We start from the raw sequence: 22245 nt of genomic DNA, 5'->3' as shown, positions 1-22245 counted from the left end.
CAGAACTTGAGTGATATTTAAGGTTATTAAATTGATACACAATGTATATATTAAGATTTGTATTTCTTTCAGCGTGTGTTCCTTGGAAATTTGGGAACGATTGTGGAAATGATTGCACTTGTGTCCAAGCCAACAGCGAAACATGTAACGACATGAGCGGTGCCTGCACGTGTAAGCCAGGCTACATCGATACTAACTGTGAAACTGGTAAGTATTCGTATGACGTAAACTCATCATATATTAAACACTAATCTCTATAACCACAGATATGGTATTCTTACATTTATTTACAACACTGATAATTGACAGACACATGTGTAATACAGAATGTTTAATGGTGATTGCTAGAATTTTGATTAATGCATGCGTAGTACACAGATAAACCTGGCGTATCGTTCCTCCGAGTTACATAATGCCAATGGCGTTTTGTCATATTTTCAGCTTGCTCTGGTTATACGTATGGAGCAGGATGTACTGAAAACTGTTCATGCATTCAAAACAACACTCTCACGTGTAGTCATGTGAACGGGAGTTGTGCGTGCACTACAGGCTACACTGGACTTATCTGTAACGAAAGTAAGATACTTTAAGAATAGACTAATTGACAATGATGCGAATTTAAATCGTTTGAATGCCTTCCTCCCTCAAACTTGATATACTGTGTCTTTAGTGTATTGCTCAGGCTACCTCAGTCATGTGGGGACATTTCATACACAAATACTCTTGATATTCCCGAACCATGTTTTGTTTGGTGCAAAATCATTTGAAATATTCTATGATATCAATAGCATCGCAACCTCACGTAGTACTGTTCCGAAGGGTCACAAATGACCTTTATACTTCTTTTGATTTATTTCCGTACAGCTTGTCCTCTGTGGACGTACGGAGCTGGATGCGTTTCAACGTGCACATGTGACAGAAACAATACAGCCACCTGTAGTTCTAACGGCACGTGCGTGTGTAAACCGGGTTACAGCGGAACAAACTGCATTGAAGGTAAAGTGTAAACTATCAAAATTAGATATTGATATCAATATATGAATTTGACAGACAGTCTGTATATCGATTTACGTATAAGGAGCTTTGATGTGTGACAAGCAAAACAAAAAATGGTCACGTTAGCCTAGCTCAAATTCAGCAGTTTCGACAGAACAGAGTATAATCAACAATATAATTTCTTAAGCTTAAGATAGTTTTAAATATTTGTGGAGATGTCAATGCCTGATTTTGAAAACAACATCATTCCTATCATAAACCAACCCTTGATTATCCGCATTTGCTGCTTAATCATGTTTAGTGTATACTTTTACTACATTCAAATCAATATATATCTCATCAAATCTATTGAGATATTTACATAAAATTTTAATGAATATATCAGATCAAAAACATCATTTTTTCAAATCTTATATATCCGATCGTGTTTAACGCGAATATTTCAGAATACAGTATATTGTCCTTTGAAGCAATATTTGTACATGTATTACAAAGAATGCTAGCTAATGGATATTTAAATGGTTGATGTGTCGAGTACAGCTGTCCATTACTATTGTTAAGGATAATAGCCAATTGTATTTTGGGACATGGTTGTACATATATATATGTATATAAATCATGAACATGTTCTTGTGTGCTCAAACTTATTGACAGCATTGTCTTCATTTTAAATACAAATTTCACTCAATTTAATTGTAATTTTCCTTTATTCACTAGAAGAATAAAATCCTGCTAGAATCTCTTTTGAGTATAAAACTGTTTTCTAATTCGATATCATATGGAAATATATCTAAATTATTTATTTTACCAAGTGTGTCCTTCCGGTTTTTACGGAGATGGATGTTCATCTGTTTGTGCTTGTCATTTAAATAATACAATATCATGTGACCATGTGACCGGATATTGCACATGCGCAGCCGGATATGATCAACCAGACTGCACACAAGGTGAGATTTGCTATTCCAATTCCTTCATTTCACGAGTAAACTCAAGTATTTGGTATTGATGTCCCTTTATGTGAAGACACCTTTTTAATTTGTCATCAACTAATATTAAACATGTTAAAGCGCTTTAATTCAGAAAAAAAAATCTCTCAACATATTAGTAAAAACATGCTGTTCATCATATCATATGTAAATTATTTGAAACGAAGTGATCAAAATATATTTTGTTATGATATCCTCATTTACTACATCGAGTTTTAACACTTCTTATCCGTTAAAAGATGAAATTTACGGATACACTAGACCCTCTAAATAAAATATTTGATTGATTTAGTCTGCAGCCTTTTGAAGTTTGGTGATACGTGCTCACAATCATGTTCCTGTCCCTCCAATGCATACCCAGTGTGTAATCACGCGACAGGGGCGTGCACGTGTGGTCCGGGATATGTCGGTGACACCTGTGATACTGGTGAGTTATATGCATACACAAACGGATAATCGATAAACAACAAACAAACAAATAAAGAAATAAATAAAAATGACAAGAATGCTTCTTTAAAGAGTAATTCCTTCGTTTGAATAAAGTGTATAATGCTGTAATGAAACTTAATGGGAAATGTGTATTTTTAGTAGTAAAAATTTAAATCTTTGAATTAAGACGCAGGTTCTACTCCCAAGTAAGACTTAAATGTTTTTTCGTGTCATAATAAAAACAACCTCTCAATTTTACCCGAAGTATCACTAATTACCCTCTGTATTTGTGTACGAAATGCCATTTTTCTGTACATTTCGGCGTTACTGTCTTTACTTGTAGGCATACAAACTCATATAATCCTCATTTGGGCATAAATTTTAAAAACCTAATACACACAAGTTATTCAGGCGCCTCATTAACGATATTTTCATCAGGTCCAATTACTAACAGCAAAAGCTGATTAGATGCTTATCAGGCTTATTACCACCATAAAGGTTATGTGGTAAAATGTTAGCTTGTTTGTATATTTTATAGTTTGTGCGGACAATACATTTGGAATATCATGTATTGGGATATGTGATTGTGATGCTCAAAACACAAACTTATGTGACAAGGTTGCTGGGGCCTGTGTATGCAACAGTGGCTGGGAGGGAACTAGGTGTGATACAGGTAAGGTGGCAGAAGCACATATGGCCAGCATTGTGTGGTGAGACATCTACCTGTTGTCATACAGGTAATGTGGCACGTGGCTGTGTATGTAACAGTAGCTGGCAAGACACACGGTATGATACAGGTTATGTGATAGGTGACTATATGTGTTGAAATTGGCACCAGGGATGCTACGTTCTATTGGAAGGATAAGGGCGCTTGTGAATGAGTGTTATTTGGGGTACCGTGTGTCATACAGGTAGGAATACGTGGAAAGTCATGTAGAGTTGTGTTGCTGTTCAGTTTATTTAACCTATTAATAATTATATATTTTGAGTCATACTATGGCATTGCAAGCATCGCAAATGCCTTTATTATTCTTAAGCAACCTATATAAAATATGCATATAAAATCTGATTATTTTCCCATTGCCTTGTCAACACACTAAAAAAACGCCATTTCCTGCATGCCCTTCATCAAATAAGCTCATAAACCAACAGTAATGCGTCAGATGCTTGCCATTCTGTCCCTAGCTGCTGCATTTGCCTTGGTTAGCAGTCCGGTCCCTGGTTGGTACTCTCGGATTCCTGGCTGCATTGGTCCTAGTGGTAATCATAGCTGTCGTTCTGTGGTGCGCGTGCAGGTAGGCTAGGTTTACATCATAAGCTCTGCAGTTTCTTTTGTAATACAGATAAATCATTGTAAACAACTGAGTTAACTTCCAACTTGAAACCTCACAACGATCCGCATTCTCATATTCGGGCGTAATAAGTATTTATTTATTTATTTTTTGTAATTAACTTTTTATATGACTTGTTAAAGATATTGCATAATCGTATTTAACTTTGGTTCACCAAAGTCTTGTTTGTATCAATAAAGATGTTCCTGCCATGAGGTGAAATCTCGGTCTCGCAGAAAGAAGGATTTCATTGAGCTTTCTGAGATACCCGAAGCCCCTGAGCCACCTATAGGTAGTAACATAATATCTTGAACGTCAATTAGAATAATCATATTTGATGTGAGATGATGATTTAGTCAATTCTTCATCTGTTTATCTTGAAACTTTTATATATATATATATTTTTTTTTTCTTAAATATTTTTAAAACATTGTCTGTATATGGTACAATGTATATGTGAGTAATTTACCAAAAATAGACATGTGTATAACAATATGATGGAAAACAAGTTTTAAAGTTGTGTTTGAACCCTTTTGTAAATAGTTCTGTAACTTTAATATTTATGAAATAGTACATGTTATAAGTATGACTCTGCGGTTTGAATCATTGTTTAGGTGGTGGGATGCCAGCGAAAGCAGCAGGATATCAAAAAACACCTACAGCTCAGGGCTTACCTAATGATAACGACGGGGTATATTATGGCCGAGATGCTTTGAACAACTCGTCCACACCGGCGGGGAATGGTTCACAGGTGGCACCACCTGTTCCCACAAGCGGGGACGAGTATTACTACACAGACGGTGTTTCTGCTGCAGCGGCTGGTAACGCCGGTAAAGTTCTCAAACCAAAAGGGGATGTTCCCGCGACCACTTATCAAAATTACAGTTCCAATTCTGCTACTTCGAGTCCAAGAATAAAACCGAAAGTTGCCAAAACACCGCTACCACTTCCCCCAGTAGCGCAGACTAAAGCACAGCCAGTGTACGGAAATGCTGGCATGCAAGAAGAATACGAGAGTTTAGGAGGAAGGGGCGTCTCGGAAACATACGCTGATTTGGATTAGTAAATTATCCAAACCGAAAGTTGCACCTCTGACGTGATTCACAATGCTTATGATTCAGTCATCCACATGCAATCAAAATTTGCAACATTAATGCTATTCATATCATCAGAGTATTGCCATGGCTATACGGACTGATAGGAACTACGTACATTTTGTATGTGACTTTATTATGTTCATAATAAAACAAACACCAATGTAGGAAAATATTCAAATATATTATTGTCTACGCAATGTCCGTGCTGCATTAGATCTGAATGGGGAAATAATGTGTAAGAATGTGAAGTGATGATGTGTTACCCTTTACGCTACAAAAGCAACACAGGAGTCACGTAAATACTTGCATTATGATAACATTGAAATATTACTTATAAATACATGTATAAGTGGTGGTGAAAGAAACTTGTTCGTGTAGTGAATATGTGAAATTAGGGGATCATACTAAATGAGTATTTTTTTATTATGAAATTTCTATAACTGGCTATAGTAGTGTCATTTTTGTTTAATCTTTTTATGATATAATAAATACGACTTTGTAAATAGATACATGACGATGATACGATGATACTGCAAACATAGTTATTTTCTAGGGGCTATTTTCACGATTTCGATACATAAACAACACAAGTGGGGTAATTTTCGCGAGTGAAGTATTTGTGGTTCGTTCACATGTGTTCCATAAATACCACGCATATTCCTAAGCAATGAGTGTGAGGGAATTTAAAAAAAAAAAGCAAGCACTTATAAGCTTGATGCATTAACCAGTCTAGACTAATTCGTCATTAATTATAGATTAAACGGAGCAGTACACTTGAATTAGGGGTTCTTCAGAAATAATATCTTGATATTGTCGAAACTATTTGATATCATCTGGTGATCAAATAATGAAATTCCTCTCAATTGTTTTCTCCGTTGATTTTTTCCCTCTTTTATAAAAAAAAATATGTAGTATAATCAGTACTAGAATGTTGCGTATCATATATACTAGTAAAACCTATGCATGAAAATTTGGAGGTTAACACGACTTAAATGTCTATTGTTACACCATTGGTATACCAATTGTTACAAATGCTTATGTTTCCGATATTTAATAATACGATGATACTAATTTTGATTCCAGCACAGCGCTGCTATTTGCGGCCTTTAAAAGTTGTCATTCATTGAGATCATCTCACATATTATTGTACCCAACATATATTGAGAAATAAATGAAATTAATATTTTCTACAAATAACACTTTGTTGTATTTGTAGGTATGTAAAGGTAAGTCAGGAACTTTGTCAATGATCATTTATGTTTATTTTAATTGGATTTGGTTTCATGATCCTTTAAACAAAATGCGATGAATTATTAGACAATCGGTTATCCTTGTTTTCTTTATGGGCATTTCACCAGTACTACCCCTAGATTAAAATATATCGAACAGATAAAATTACTGAAATACGTTTTCAAGATTGGAAGACTTTTAGCAAGCACATAATGCCTGTATAAAAAACGAAATTGTATTTCGAATTCTAAAGGAAAAATATGCACAAATATATCTTTTCATGGCGTCCCTTTGCACAAGTAAAGATAAAGTAAGATCATATGGTCCTGGAGGACTAACGTCTATTTCTTCATTGACGAACGTTGCCATAGAAATCTAGGTCATCACCATGTGTGCCACATCCTTAGAATGATAAAACAAGCGTTACACAGTCACAAGGATAAAGACTATTTCACACGCAGATCTGATGATGATCTGAACACGGTCCCAGTATTTTCGTCAACTTGTATCACTCCAAAACAAACTTATTGTTGTAATATTTACGTCAGCAAATGGCACTTGTTCTCAAAGCTGTTTTATTGAAATCAAGTTCTTGGATATTGAATCAGTTCGAATATGTGAAAGAAGCAGAAATTACTATCCAGACCTATCACTCATTGTGTATCGTACAGCTTAGTTGTAAGATGTCCCTACGAGATATAAGTAAAGATAATGGTAAGAGGATGGTGTTTAATGGTGTGTTGTGTCCTTGATGTTTTTGTATACCCCTGGCCATGCTAAATAAAAGTCACACAGCCATGTGACTGTATACATGTGTTTTATATTCATCTTATATTAATATTATCAGAAATATATATCTTGAAATCAATCTTATTTGAAAATAAATACAAAAACAACAAAAATGACAATTGCAAATATTTATAGCTGTTAGAATTATGTTTCAGTACACGATTGTTGGCCTGTATCAGAATGCAGGATGTAGCCATTCTAGCAATTTCTACGGAAATCACACATGTATTGAGATTCATGTATGCGTTGTGTACTCTTTATGGATGCTATATGGTCGTTCGAGGGATATGCATTTTAAATGATAACATAATGAATGTTGTGTTTGGTGTTTGGATACTTTTTGTACTGGCTTTCAATTTCTCTTCGGCACATGAACAGGATGTGAGGTAATGCATACAACGTACCATGTCTCTATAATCCATAGTCAGAAGTTTTAGTATATCGTTATTTCCAAGATAATTTCTGACTTTATGATATATAAGCATGTATTTGTACAGTTAATCAGATAATGCCTTTGATAAAACCATCCCTTCATACTTTGAAAAGTATCTGACCAGTGTAGGTTTTAAAGAATATTAGCTATTAATAATAATCGTTATAAACAATGTATATACCAGTTTGATGTTGGTAATATTATAACTTGCTATGTTTTTCGATGATCATGATTGGAATTATCAAAGATAGAAAATTAAATTTGTTTCTAACATAATTTGTGGATGTTTTCCCCTCTCAACACTCTACTATTTGGTTGAAGCAAAGAGTAGCTCGTCACATACATATATGTACATACGTGTATATAGTCAGTGATTATTTTATGCACTGCATACATTAAAAACAACCACGGGCTTGCATATTCTTGAACAATTCGAATATTTTGAAAATTAATTAGATCTTAAACATAAAAATCACAACACCTATTCGGGGTCATTCAGTATGATATCAATTTTACCGAAAGTGATTTCTTTTAAAATGTTCTAAAAGACACTATCTTTAACGGTTAAAAACAACCATGATATCACTTAACCTGTTTTTGCCACATCAGAAAAAAACGCGTGTTCTTTTCACAGCCGGAGTGCAAACATGTGACCTAAAGTGAAACACCGTTAACAAGTTACAAAACTGATTGTTTCAGAAATGTTTTGAAATATTACATTTGTAATTAAATCATAACAAAATCTCAATAACAGATTAATACCCTATGAATCAGTCGAAAGGAATAAAGAATTGTTTCCACGCGTGGTGTAAACTGTATGTTTTTGCACAGTTGTAATGTATATGACTTCATTTCTTTTTTATTTGAGTGACAGTGTCAGTTTTGTATAATGGATCATCGGCATTTCACCACAGGTTACACTTCATCCTCTTAATGTTGGAATAGAAACCAGTTCACACTCTTGACCGTTTTGACCGCCATCTTTTATTAGTATGATTAGATGTTTACTGGTGTATTAATTGTTTACCTTTTTGATCGTTCTATTAGTTATTTATTTCCTGTAAGTTCGATGGAATTCAACTGTCCTTCCGGATATCGACAGCTAGGAAAGGAAATGCTTTGTGAAGGTAAATGCATATTACCACTATGTAATGGAAACTTGAAAAGATATTCAAACGTAGCGTAAACAGAGAGAACCAAACTATCACTCTCCAAATTAAACTTCGAATATTTGAAGAACTCTATTGGATATTTTGATATTTGTAACTATAACTGAATTGCAATTTAATGATTCAACAATGGTTTTATTTTACCGCTGTGAGACAATAAAAATAATCATTTTATGGTCTTGATTAAATCTATAGAGAAATAAACCGCGGGCTTAAAAAAAACAAAACAAAAACAAACCAAAATTTAAAACGTCACAGACATTCATGTATGCTTAATGTAAATAAATACATTATCTTTCCTAATTATATATGCGTCCGACCGCCATGTTACGGTGTTCTAACGATTTTTTTTATCAATAATGCATCTTTACTGGAACGAAATGGCTCATAAAGTAATAAGTCTGTAGACAAAGTACAATTGATCAATGGGCATCAAAAATATCTGATACGAACGTGTTTATCAAACTACAGTAGGAACATTTACACGATAAAGAGGGGAAACATGGTCAAAATGCAAATGTATCTCAGTTCTATTTCAAAGGAACTTCATGATCCACCATTCTAGATTAATATGATTGTAAGACGATCTCCAGATACTGCCCAATAATATAATGTTTAAATACAATTTTATCTTTATCGTTTTACTTCAGGTATTCAAAGGAAGAGACCATTCTTTAGATGGGAATATTAATACAAATTACAAGTTTCTTCTCTTTCCTGATTTTGTAGAGTTTTTTTTTATTTCAAACACTTGTTTAAAATGAATCAAACGATTTTCTTCATACAATGCACATTAAGGATTATATTTATAACCAGTTTCACTTCATCGGGGAAAATGCGATTTTAGCTTGAAGCAATATATTCCTTTATGTCCGGCAGCATGTTCCAATTGGACTTTTGGCGGTATCTGCAAGCAATGTAACTGTATAGACCCTTCTTAATATTGCCTCATGAATATTCATGTTTAAACCAGAACGAGGCTAAGTGAGGAAGCGTCCCTAGTAATGTGCAGCTATGGCTACATCATACAGTGATAGAGATTTAGATTTAATTACTTCACTTACCTTTTCATTTATTGAAAACTATATCCAAACACAAAAACAAAACAAAAAACCAAACATCCTCTGGACAGAAGAGCATGAATAAAGGACTGAAGTGTTTTAGCGAAGGAAATATACAGTATACATATTCCTATGTTCATGTGTGGTGGTTGTCGAAATTCAGTGCCTGGTCTGTCCTCTTTTATTTGTCAAGGCCAAGCAACATTAAAATATTGGTACTCATCCCTTTACTAACACTGCCACATGTAATATATATAGGGTGTCAGAATGTCTGAGGACAAGAAACAAATAATTACAGGGGGATGCCATTCCTAAACCTCATTATCAGCATCTCGAATTGCTCTCCCCTTGTTGCCTTAGGGACTGTACTTGGGTCCAGTCTGTTAACATATCACAGCAGCCCCTCACTGATCCCACCTTGTCATTAATTTCATTGTAATTATAGATAAGAATTTATACAAACAAAAAGTCTTATCTCAAACTGCACCTAGTCCTTACAGGCCTTTAGGGTCAGTCCTCTAAATAGAAAATGGAAACCTTATTTACTCAATTAAGTACCCAGTATACTAGACTTGTACATGACCAGAAATGGAAAACAGATTATTCTACATGTATATATTATGGAACTCATGACTTTTAAACTCATTTTATAGTAAAACCAGTCGGAAAAGGTTGTGAAGTAACAGGGAAATGCTACCGTTTCCAGAAAAAAAAAATGACTCGTCACATCAAATCAATGAAAACATATCAATGCATTTATTTTGTGTCGTTCACTTTTGATAGATAACCAAGACATAAAACGTTTGCCATTAAGTAAACATAATGAATTATTTATATGGATATCATAACTACATTACAGGTGAGTTTAGGTGATATCAACACTCTTGAAGTGAGTAAGGCTGTACCAGCTTGCGAAATTCAAGATTATAAGTCAAAGAGCTATCCCAGTTAAAATTGCAAAGACATCCCGGCCACAAACTTGGCAAGTCCCAAGAGGGGAGAAAATCCAAGGAAAGGCTGTCCAGGATTTAAAGATAAGCGGGTATTCATCACAGAAATCCGCACTGGACTTGTCTACGACTAACCAAAATCTGAAAACAACCCCATTCAACCCCATTCGTGGAGAAAATGTTAAATGGGACACAAAGTATAGAAGTCTATCTCCAGTACCACTTGATTTATTGATTCTCTCTTCTTTAACACAAATGAACGTACTAGCGGTAGAATCAAAATTTGGTAATATACCACAAGGCTCTCTTTTGAGTGTTCGGCAAAAATTAGAAAAGGAGTATGTTTTAAATATATTTGATGAAAATCAAACACTCAGATCTTGTTTTAATAATCCTGCACAAAGGCGAAAAAAAATAAGAAAAGCTCGTCAATGAGCAACATAGAACGCTTTCTACCACTAAGACTAAAAGTTTCACTACTTTTGTAATATGCACTCTGCATGTTTTTAGCAGTATACATAAAAAGGTAAGAAAAAGTAAACATGTTTGAAACCCTATGTAGAATGAAATTAGAGAATCATCTGTTGAAAATCTATTTACACAAATGTTTTCCATGCTTAACTGCTGATGTTAAGCATGTCAACTCTTTCTCCTTTTCAGACAGTTGTTCTTCAGGATTTTTAATGTTGTTTTTGGCTGTTTCCAACACTGTCTCTATTTTTCTCCTTTTTGTGCTGCTTTCTTCTGATTCTGTGTTATCTTTACTAAACTATTCTGTCACTTGTGTCTCAATACACATTGTCTCATCACTGTAACATAAAGAACGTGTATACACTACATGCATATTAAAGGTATATGTATGTAATAACTGTGTTATAATCAGGTGCAATTTAAATGCATATCCATATTTACTATATTAAATAATGTTTTTGTATCAAAATTCATATCTGTAATATAAATAGCAACCTGCACATTTACTATGATATTTACGGTATTAAACTGAACACTTATTTTATGAAATACTTGAACTGCTTGCAATTGTTATTTTATATATGTCTTGACATGTACTGTTCACTTGCAGAAAAAAATAACAAGAAAGGGAAAATGATTGACCATAGTATGCGTTTACATGTATTAGGTGAAGGCTAACCTACCTTGAATAATTGCCCTTCATCTCTTCTTATTTTTATAATCCACTGCTTTTTGATATCCTCATCTTTTGGAATATGGTGAAAATGAATAGAATCACCATAAGTTCCATTGGATACACAATTTTGTGCACAATAATGTTGTTTGTTTTTGCTACATGTAGCTTGACTGGAAGCCATTGTGTATGCGTTGCTACGGTGGCTGTACTCACTTAGCCTCGTTCTGAGATAGGAATGCTAGGCATGCATATAATTTGAGAGAGGCCTATACGTTCAAACTCGCTGTTCTGTGATCACGTGACCGGACATTGTCGCTGTAAATCTGGTTGGAGAGGAACAACATGTGCGAACAGACGTACACCACATTTCATAAAACGTGAGTAATGTATTCCCATATATAATTTAATATATCTAAGTAATCATGTAGAGTAATGGAATATTTTAATAAAAAAACGCCTGTATTTGAAGTGGTTATTGTTATTTCGTTTGTCAACAATGATTTTTTCTGGTACATGTATATGTTTAAATTTAAATTTATTTTGTAGGAGAGGCCCCCGCAATCTCTACTGCTGATAATGGTAATATCTAAATTGTATAGGAATTTAGTATTTTAAATTAAACTATATCAGATATGCTTATTTGATAGGATTAGTAAATGTAAGTATTTATCTTTATCATATAACTTGACCACAACGTTGTACTAGATGACAAAGTAGACTATTATACATTGTAATAATCTAAACTTAAGGTAGAAAATTAAAGGTAGATATGATATTCTGTCGATAAGTTATGCGCAATCTATGAATCAATAACATTTTAATGCTCTGTATATTAAACGATATCACGCAAAGTAGGATTACTTAAGTATTTCATGATTCTGTTACAGCCCCTGTCCCAATCATTGATACCGGTGGTATAGGTATGCATTCCAATGTTCAAATGTATTTACAATAGGTCACGTTCATTTATAAATATAATTACTGGATTATGATTATTATTTAATGACATTATCATTTTACTCTAGAATTTCTTTAACATCATGTATAGCTAACGGGTATGATTATAAAATCAACTGGGTTACAGTAGGAAGATGAAGCAGGAAGTTACTATTTAGAAAGGGAAAATTCACACTTTGAATTTACCATGCTTACCATACCGCTTGTTTTTAGCTGTACCTACTAGTAACCTCGTGAGTAACGATCGAGTTGAGCTGATGATCTTTTTTTCAGTCTGTATAGTCCTAGATTTAAAATTCTACAGGTTACACACTGTACGTGTATATCAAATCAACATGGTCTATTTTTAATGATATAGTGTCTTCGATACATAAATAGTCTGTTGAAAAGATTCGGTCACCAAACACAACAAAAATGGCTTCGGTTATAAATGCAATCGTTCGAAAGAGTTCATCCTTTTCTTATAGGAATTTTTATGAAAATGTCTACAGCATAAGCATCATGTACATTGACATCATTTTTCATATTGCTTTTTAATAAATTGTTTCCTACATTGACATATACAAAATGAGCCATGATCGAGGATAGTGAACTGGGTACACATAATGTCACGAAATCGTGTTCACTCCATCGTTTTTCCTTGTTCCACACTTTGCATAGTTAATTGTGATGGGATTCCGCCGACAGTTCCCAATCTTGACGCAATATGCAAGTCATGTACATCTGTCAACACCGAGACATGTGGAGCAAGTTCTAAATACCTTTGTGTGTGTAAGGCAGGCTATGAAGGGTCTCTTTGTGAAAATAGTAAGTCAGATATTTAGTTATCGTAAACACTAAGAATGCATTATAAAAAATCATATTTGCTAATCGCTATTACGTTTGTTTGACAGGTCACTCATCGGTTTCATCAAAATAGAGGCAAAATTCGCCGAAACCGTTATAGAAGACGCAAATTAATTTGGTATATATTGCGTTCGAAACACCCTTAGCAGGACCTGCAAGGGATTTGTTAATAATCTCTAATATTCCGCCTGAAGGTCTATGCGAGATATCGATTTAGTTCAATGTAACAATGATGTAATGATAACCATCAACGGAATAAGTCGGTTATATTAGGACCATCGCACTGATAAATACTCATGTGGCATTCATCTATTGCTAAACTATTTAAACAGTCGCTTTCAAGTAATAAATGAGGCGTGAACCAATTGCATCAAGTCTGAATCATTCATGTAAATGACAAACAAATCAGACGTACCTATCATCAATTGAGTTGTGCTTTTATCAAGATCAACAAACTATACATTATTTGGGATAGAACGACAGCTGCAAGATGTTACTTAATCTTATATTTAATATTGTTTCATCTGTGTGTGTCTTTGTTTATGTCACATTGTTTATGTCGTATATCCGAAACTGGAATTTTACCAATATTCGACTGACTATTGTGTGCGACTGTCCACCAATCGGATCGCGGTATACAAATGTTTCATTACTTTTGTAGGAAAATGTGGCTGAACTCTGTCAATGATTTTTATGAAAAAATCTGATAAATTTCTGATTTAATTTTTAAGTATTTTTGAACAAAACGGAATTTAAATAGAAATCATTGACTAAACAAGTATCCATATTAGAATGCATGCAGATCGATTACAAACCCTTAACTCTATGAAAAAAGGATTCCTGCTCATAAAAACCACAGGAGTAGAAAGATGATAACGCTATAAAATTGTGATTGATTTGTAATAGATGCAACACTCCTACATTTATCTTGTTAACTCAACTATTTCATTAGCATGTAGTACCTGGAAATACGGGGCCGGATGCGGAAGTGACTATACATGTGTACAAGCTAACACCGATAGCTGTAACAACGTAGATGGAACCTGTACATGTAACCCGGGATATATCGGGGCTAAATGTGAAACTGGTACGTCAACACATCGAATAAGGAGGTATCTTTTCTTCTTATGCCAAGAAACCAACTTTGACCCATTCTTAATTTGAATTTGACTAACATCATATAGTTAGTATTGAAGGCATATCACAGTGACAATTTAAACAATGTTTGATCATTGTAAATAGTTCTGTGTATTGAGTGAAATTTACGGTAACTTGAATGTTTACTTCAGCTTGCACCAATAATACCTTCGGCACGGGATGCAAACAGATCTGTCAGTGTGTCCAGAACAACACTTTGGCGTGCAATAATGTGGACGGAACATGCTCATGCATGCAAAACTACACTGGAGCTTACTGTAACGAAAGTAAGATGTTCTTGAGTTGAACAAACAGCGAGGAAGTCAGTTTCACATACAAGCATAACAACAGATACTTGACTGACAGAAAAAAAATGGTTAATCTCATTTGTGATAATAGATAGGCTAAATCATCATTATCATTGAAGAACACGTGTTCAGTGTCTTTAACATCATTTGTTATGCGACATATATGCCTATCTGATAGGTGAATTAGTTCACATGATGTAAGCTTCAGATTTGATAATATTATATAGAATTTGAGTGTTCAAAAAGAATAAATTCAAACCAGAAAAGAGTTACTGCAATATTGCACTCAATTTATCTTTGTCTATACATTTTTTGAGGATAACACTTTTGTCTACACCAACAAAAACATTTGATTGGTTTATATTTCTACTAAAGATCCCCGCTCCTTCCTTTTCTTTAACGGTTTTGCTTTGACTGATGATCATGGCCATTAAAATGCATCACACGATGCTATATGAATACTGTATCTGTTCAAGATGTTTGAGATAGATACTTGTGCAAGTTATTGACAAATTCATTTATATTCATTTATTTTAATTCGTTATGATTATGTATATAACACTATATACTATTTATAGATTCGATTACGTGATATAAAAATGAATGGCAATCAGGGGCATATAACTTTTGGTTACCTTCATAGCTTGTCCGCTGTGGACGTACGGATCGGGATCTGTCTCTATATGTACATGTAACAAAAACAACACGGATACATGTAATTTCAACGGCTCGTGTATTTGTAAACCGGGTTACACAGGCGCAAACTGTACTGAAGGTAAATGTCCTCTTATTTGTCAACTAGACGCTACGAACAAAAGCCATGCATATATGAGAATGTATTAGTGATAAATATAAAGTTGAGGTATTCTGTACACTCCTACTTAAGTATTTCAAATAATCAATAGGAGATTATGCGTTATCATTTGCAGAAATGTTACAAAGCGTAACAGGTTACAAAATTACATTCAGACGGTGTATAACTATCTTTTGCAACAAATTGAATTTTTCTATCATTGCATTTATATAAGATGAATATTTGCATTCTGCATTTTCAGAATTATTGAATGTTTATAATATTGCACATTTCGTTTAGATTTCAGCAAAAGATATGTAAGACCACTATTTCATTTTCATAAATTACCGTCTGGACAGGAGTGAAACAAACGTTTTAAGAAGTAATAGTACGTACATATGCATTTTTTCACATTTTGTTTTATATCTTTGTGAATTGATGTTTATCTAGTGTGTCCTACCGGTTTTTATGGTTCCGGATGTGCGTCTGAATTCACCTGCCACGTAAATTATTCCATTTCCTGTGACCACGTATCCGGATACTGTACATGTGTTGTGGGATACGATCAACCCTTGTGTGACAAAGGTGGACATTTATGTGTTTGTTCCTCTGTATGTCATTGTGCTGATTTTACTTTAAAATCTATGATTAAAAGCTGACAATGCAGTTTTAAAAAATTGCAGTTTGAAAATTAAAATAAAATTGTAGTTGTCTGCTAGATGCTCCCATTTGTCTTACTTACAAACAAAGGCCAGACGATATTGGTAATGTTAGTTTGAAACCTCTTTAACGTGCACTGTCAGTTTTTAATAATCTAAATAAAATCAAATATGTTTTCGATACGCGTACATTAACTTTAAATACTAGTTAACATTGTCTGATTTATAACTTCGTCCAATGTCAGGAATGTGTTCTGATTGATAACTTCATCCAATGCCAGGAATGTGTTCGTTAACTGTGGGATTAAAGCTCGTTTTCTGATTCGTATGACTGGACGAACATAAGCAGCATATATGTGTGTCCTTACAACGCATCGCCCAACACAGTGACATTAAAAGAGTATTTCGGTAATTCATCAGTATGGTTTGTTTTCCTCCCAGTCTGCAGTCCTTTAAAATACGGCAACCAGTGTTTACAATCATGTTCATGTCCGCCGAACGCCTACCCAGTGTGTAATCACGTGACTGGGACATGCACGTGCCAACCGGGATATATAGGTGACACGTGCGATACTGGTAAGATATATATACATCGATATGTACATTGTTCAGAGTAAAAGTTGACCCCTGATGTCAAGTTCAATTTCTTAGATTTAGCGGTTATCTTTACAATTAGATGCTGCCCGGGCTATCCCAGATAACGATAGTTAATTAATTTTGGATTAAGAACAGCGTAACTTTACGTCATGCCTATTTTCATTTTGTAATCATTAGGGATTCCTTTGTGTTGAAAATGGTATAATGAGTTAACTTTGTATAACAAGGCAGTTCCATTGTAAGTCTCTGAGCTAGGCACACGTCTATGCTTAACTTCATGTCTAATACAAAATAGTACCAGAAGATTGGAGTTCATTATTTGTGTAATGTATCCGGGACAGTGAGAGTAACATACGTGTACAATTAATACTCCTTATCAAATCATCGAAATGAGAAATATTGAGATCATATTGATTATTGATATCGGGCGAAATGACAATATTTAAAATCCCATTCTCATTATTCAATCGGAAACTGAGCCCAGTAAGATAACCCTATTATTGTTATTATTAAAAGGCCATACATTAGGAAATAGATTATATCCTTTGCTAAGTGGATCTTTCCGTCTTTTTTCCCGAAACCTGAAATTTATTTGTACTTTTATTTAGAATATATCATTAGTGACAAGTTTTGAAAGATATTAACTGTAGGGAATTTCAGCTATAATAAAGCAATTTTCTCAAAAAGAACGATATATCTCCGAAGTAGAATTAACTCTAAACAATTGATTGGGATAAATTACGCACAACTTTCTATAACATAGTATTTTGATTTTTGACAGCTTGTTCAGATAATACGTACGGAATAGCTTGCATTGGACTATGTGACTGTGCGGCCGATCACACCATCCTATGTGACAAGGCAACAGGTGTCTGTGTCTGTAACAGTGGCTGGGAGGGCCCGAGATGTGATATAGGTAAGGTGTTGATAGGGCACGAGATGTGATATAGGTAAGGTGTTGATAGGGCACGAGATGTGATATAGGTGAGGTTTTGAAAGGGAAAGAGAGGTGATATAGGTGAGGTTTTGAGAGGGAAAGAGAGGTGATATAGGTGAGGTTTTGAGAGGGCACGATATGTGATATAGGTGAGGTTTTGAGAGGGCACGAGATGTGATATAGGTAAGGTGTTGAGAGGGCACGAGACGTGATAAAGATAAGGTGTTGAGAGGGCACGAGAGGTGATATAGGTAAGGTGTAGAGAGGGAATGAGATGTGATATAGGTGAGGTTTTGAGGGCCAAGAGATGTGATATAGGTAAGGTGTTGAGAGGGCACGAGCTGTAATATAGGTAAGGTGTTGAGAGGGCACGAGACGTGATATAGATAAGGTGTTGAGAGGGCTCGAGATGTGATATAGGTAAGGTGTAGGAATGACCCGAGATGTGATATAGGTAAGGTGTTGAGAGGGCACGAGAGGTGATATAGGTGAGGTTTTGAGAGGGCAAGAGAGGTGATATAGGTGAGGTTTTGAGAGGGAATGAGATGTGATATAGGTGATGTGTTGAGAGGGCACGAGATGTGATATAGGTAAGGTGTTGGGAGGGTACGAGATGTGATATAGGTAAGGTGTTGAGAGGGCACGAGAAATGATATAGGTAAGGTTTTGAGAGGGCCCGAGAGGTGATAAAGATAAGGTGTAGAGAGGGCTCGAGATGTGATATAGGTAGGTTTAGAGAGGGAATGAGATGTGATATAGGTGAGGTTTTGAGAGGGCACGAGATGTGATATAGGTAAGGTGTTGGTAGGGCTTGATAGGTGATATAGGTAAGGTGTTGAGAGGGAACGAGATGTGATATAGATAAGGTGTTGAGAGGGCACGAGATGTGATATAGATAAGGTGTAGAGAGGGCTCGAGATGTGATATAGGTAGGTGTAGAGAGGGAATGAGATGTGATATAGGTGAGGTTTTGAGAGGGCACGAGATGTGATATAGGTAAGGTGTAGAGATGGCCCGAGAGGTGATAAAGGTAAGGTGTATAGTGGGCCCTAGATATGTGATTATGTATGTGTCAGACAACAGACGGTGGCTTTGAAGGTTTGTACTGTGATGTAATTTGTATTTGTGTAATTGATTTATTCGATATGAATCCACGATGTTGATTACAGATTCACTCTTATAGAACAGGTTTAACCATTCTCAGGTTGGACCCTCTGTTGGCATTTCCAGTCTTTAGTGTACAATACCTGTGTCAGGCTATTATCATTTTGCTTAAAAATATTTCCATTTGTTTCCGTCTATCATGTTTTATGCGGCAAATACATATTCAAAGAAATTGATATTTCAGTCACAAGATCAGAATCAGAATTGTTATTTCTACTGTAATCGTTTTGTAGCCTTACATGTTTTTCTTATATATATATATTTTATATCTATATATTTATCTATTTTTAATTGTAAAACCTAATATGTAAATACTTTCTCATAGTTGGTTCGTTCGCCCTGGTTGCCAGTCCTGGCCTGATCCGTGGGCTGGGATTCCTAGCTGCCCTTGTCCTTGTGGCAATTATAGCGCTCATCCTGTGGTGCGCATGCAGGTAAACATGTATAACACCACATGCTTCTACTTAAGCACAAAGCTAATGTAGGTAATTTGTCTCTTTAATTTTCGAAACGTATATTTTCCCTCGAATATCCTATCGATTAACATCGAAAGCCTAAGTATTTGATTTTCAAAGCATACATAAATCATAAACACAAATACAACTAAAATCCAAAAGACGTATTGTTACCGAAAACATAAAATGTTTTTTCCTTTACTATCAAAATTCTATTTTGTATTGTACTAATGCATTTCGGGTATATATAACATCGTTTGGTTGGACTAATGTTCAAATAAACGTCATACTTTCCTGCAATATACAAATGTAATATTTTATTCCTCTGGACTGAACATCTATTCACTGCTTGATTTCTACTTAGATGTTCCTGCCGTGGGTTAAAAAATTGGTCACGGAGAAAGAATGATTTTATAGACCTCGATGAATTTACCAAAGACCCTGTTGCCTCTTCACTTCCTCAAGGTACATACTTGTAAACCAAGAAGTGTGATCTATGATTAAATCATTATGCTCCAATGATACATTTATAACTACTTGGATACTATATCTTTTAGAGAGATTCATCAAATACGGTAATATTATCACAATGTCTCCCTGTAACATCTATTAGAACTATCAGATTTTCCTTTTACATTTCAGCAAAGGTGATCCATCCCGTTTGATCATTTCCGTACCACATTTTTCTCAATAGGTCGACTTTATATTCTGATTCTAGCTTTTGAAATGTATTACGTTCAGTTTTAACGTACCGGGGTTGTAGATGTTTTATGTTAAACTTAAAAACATGTGTTAAGGCTTTGCTTGTATGTAGCTAATAATCCTGACACGCTCTTTCAAAATGACATAAAACCGATTTCATACAGATAAAAGAAAAAAGAGGAATTCGTGTACCAACCATATTTGTTACACATGCCATTATGTAAAAATAGAAACTGCATGATTTAGTTTAAGTAACGCTACCGATAGATATGTACATTTCCAGTACTGAATGTATATGTTTGTCATGTCAAAGATCATTGATGACAAATTATTTTAAACTTACGGTGACGTCTTGCTCACCTTTCTTAGCAATAGCAGTTAGATGCAATCATTGCACGAGTATATGAAATGGTTTATAAGATACAATTACATTGACGAATATTTCCTTACAAAGCAGAATGACCCTTTAATTTTGTGGTGTAAATTTATATGTAAAGGTGATTTAGGTAATTATGTCGTCAAAAAAACTTTCAATATTTTCAATAGGCGCAGTCGCATCAGCCTCTATTACAGGACATACTCAGACAAATTATAACGAAGGGGTATATTATGACCGAGATGGTTTGAACAACCCGTCCACAGACAGCGGCGAAAAAAGGTTCACAGATGGCACCACCTGTTCCCACAAGTGGGGACGAGTATTACTACACGGACGGCATTTCTACTTCTGTGGCTGGTGACACTGGCAAACATCTCAAACCGAAAGTGGATGTTCTTGTGGCGTCTGTGGCGTCTGTATCCAGCTATCAAAATTACAGCCCTAGCACTACTTCGCCAAGTCCTCGATTACATAAGAAAGCTATTTAAACGCCTTTACAACCTCTACCGGGAGAACAGCCCTCAAGGCAGCCACTGTACAGCAACACTGGCGCTGGAACTACTGAAACGCCTTTGCAACCTCTACCTGGAGAACAGCCCTCAAAGCAACCAGTGTACTGCCACACTGGTGCTGGAACTGAAGGCAGTACCACGTCACAAAATCATGTTAATGTTTGATAACTGGATTTAAAGGAAAAAATAATGTGTTGATGTTCGGCGGTGTTTTCAGTAGAAATGTCAGTTTGCGGAAGGGCCTACAATACCTACAGTACGTCTACATTTCGATTGAATTTGAATTTTAGGGTACTTTGTAATGTTATTAAAAATCGTCATGAATGTCATTGAGGTATTGAGACGCTGTGTATATATCGTTTATGAGCTTTCACATTGAATACTTCTGATATCAATGCCAACGTTACTATTCCAGTATACATATGGTTTGCGGAATTTCATATATATATATATTTTTTAAATACAATTCTTTGTGTAATCATTGTACAAATGAATATTTCTTTTATCAAGCATCATGAAACAAACTTTAAGTAAAAAATCCTACATTTTAGTATATCTCAATACATGTGATTGTCCACTGATTTTCATTTTACTTCTCCCAGATTACAGATTTTAAAATAACAAAGGGATCCGCATTTCAATGAGTCTGAATGAAAATCTTGGATATTTTACCACAGTGTTAACTGTTTAATCTGGTCATAGTGGTGCTAACTTAAGACGCATATCGAGTTTTATTACATTTTTACCAGTGAAATATCAAAAATTATTCATTCTATAAAAGTGATATTTTAATTATTTTTTTTTCAAATTAATGATTAGAAAATACCAAAATAATTGACCAATCAGAAAGCCCGACATATATGTCAGCACCTGGACAGGGGGAACTACTTTTTTTGTTTATATTAGGCCTAGTTAGCATACGGGGTAGGTTTTTCGTTGATAAAAAATGTAATAAACAGAATATCTAACAGTGTCTTCAGTAATACCAAATATATTTCACTAGTGTGGCTAATACTTTTGATATTTTTCACTCGTGCTGCGCACTCGTGAAAAATATCAAAATATTAGCCCCACTCGTGAAATATATTTGGTATTACTGAAGACACTGTTAGATATCCTCTATTTATTCAACAGAATTTGACATTTTTTGTTTTGTTTTGCATGATAAATCCATATCGACT

At 34.8% G+C, this 22245-nt stretch overlaps 1 protein-coding gene and 1 long non-coding RNA gene across 2 annotated transcripts; one reads left to right on the top strand and one right to left on the bottom strand.

The window, feature by feature from the left end:
* Positions 1-1831: 1831 nt before the first annotated feature.
* Positions 1832-5523, top strand: LOC117336103. Its single transcript, XM_033896483.1, has 6 exons — positions 1832-1943; positions 2275-2409; positions 2950-3084; positions 3597-3706; positions 3943-4034; positions 4357-5523. The coding sequence occupies exons 2-6, from the start codon at positions 2332-2334 to the stop codon at positions 4803-4805; spliced, it is 864 nt and encodes a 287-aa protein (XP_033752374.1). The 5' UTR covers positions 1832-1943; positions 2275-2331; the 3' UTR covers positions 4806-5523.
* Positions 5524-10254: 4731 nt separating this feature from the next.
* LOC117336106 lies at positions 10255-11882 on the bottom strand. Its single transcript, XR_004534536.1, has 2 exons — positions 11626-11882; positions 10255-11280 (listed from the first exon to the last, which is right to left on the bottom strand). It is a non-coding gene; the product is annotated as an uncharacterized LOC117336106 (long non-coding RNA).
* Between the last annotated feature and the right edge of the window lie 10363 nt (positions 11883-22245).

This window comes from Pecten maximus, chromosome 10 (genome assembly GCF_902652985.1).
Source record: "Pecten maximus chromosome 10, xPecMax1.1, whole genome shotgun sequence".
In the NCBI taxonomy this organism is placed as follows: Eukaryota; Metazoa; Mollusca; class Bivalvia; order Pectinida; family Pectinidae; genus Pecten; species Pecten maximus.
Note: the sequence above shows the minus strand (reverse complement) of the source record. Positions and strands in the feature narration are given on the sequence as shown.

What these genes read in the sequence shown, in the direction of transcription:
- LOC117336103 (XM_033896483.1), top strand. Translation starts at nt 2,332, where the DNA reads ATGCATACCCAGTGTGTAATCACGCGACAGGGGCGTGCACGTGTGGTC. An exon ending in CGGTGACACCTGTGATACTG is followed by an intron (nt 2,410 to 2,949) that starts GTGAGTTATATG and finishes TATATTTTATAG; the next exon opens with TTTGTGCGGACAATACATTT. An exon ending in AGCCCCTGAGCCACCTATAG is followed by an intron (nt 4,035 to 4,356) that starts GTAGTAACATAA and finishes ATCATTGTTTAG; the next exon opens with GTGGTGGGATGCCAGCGAAA.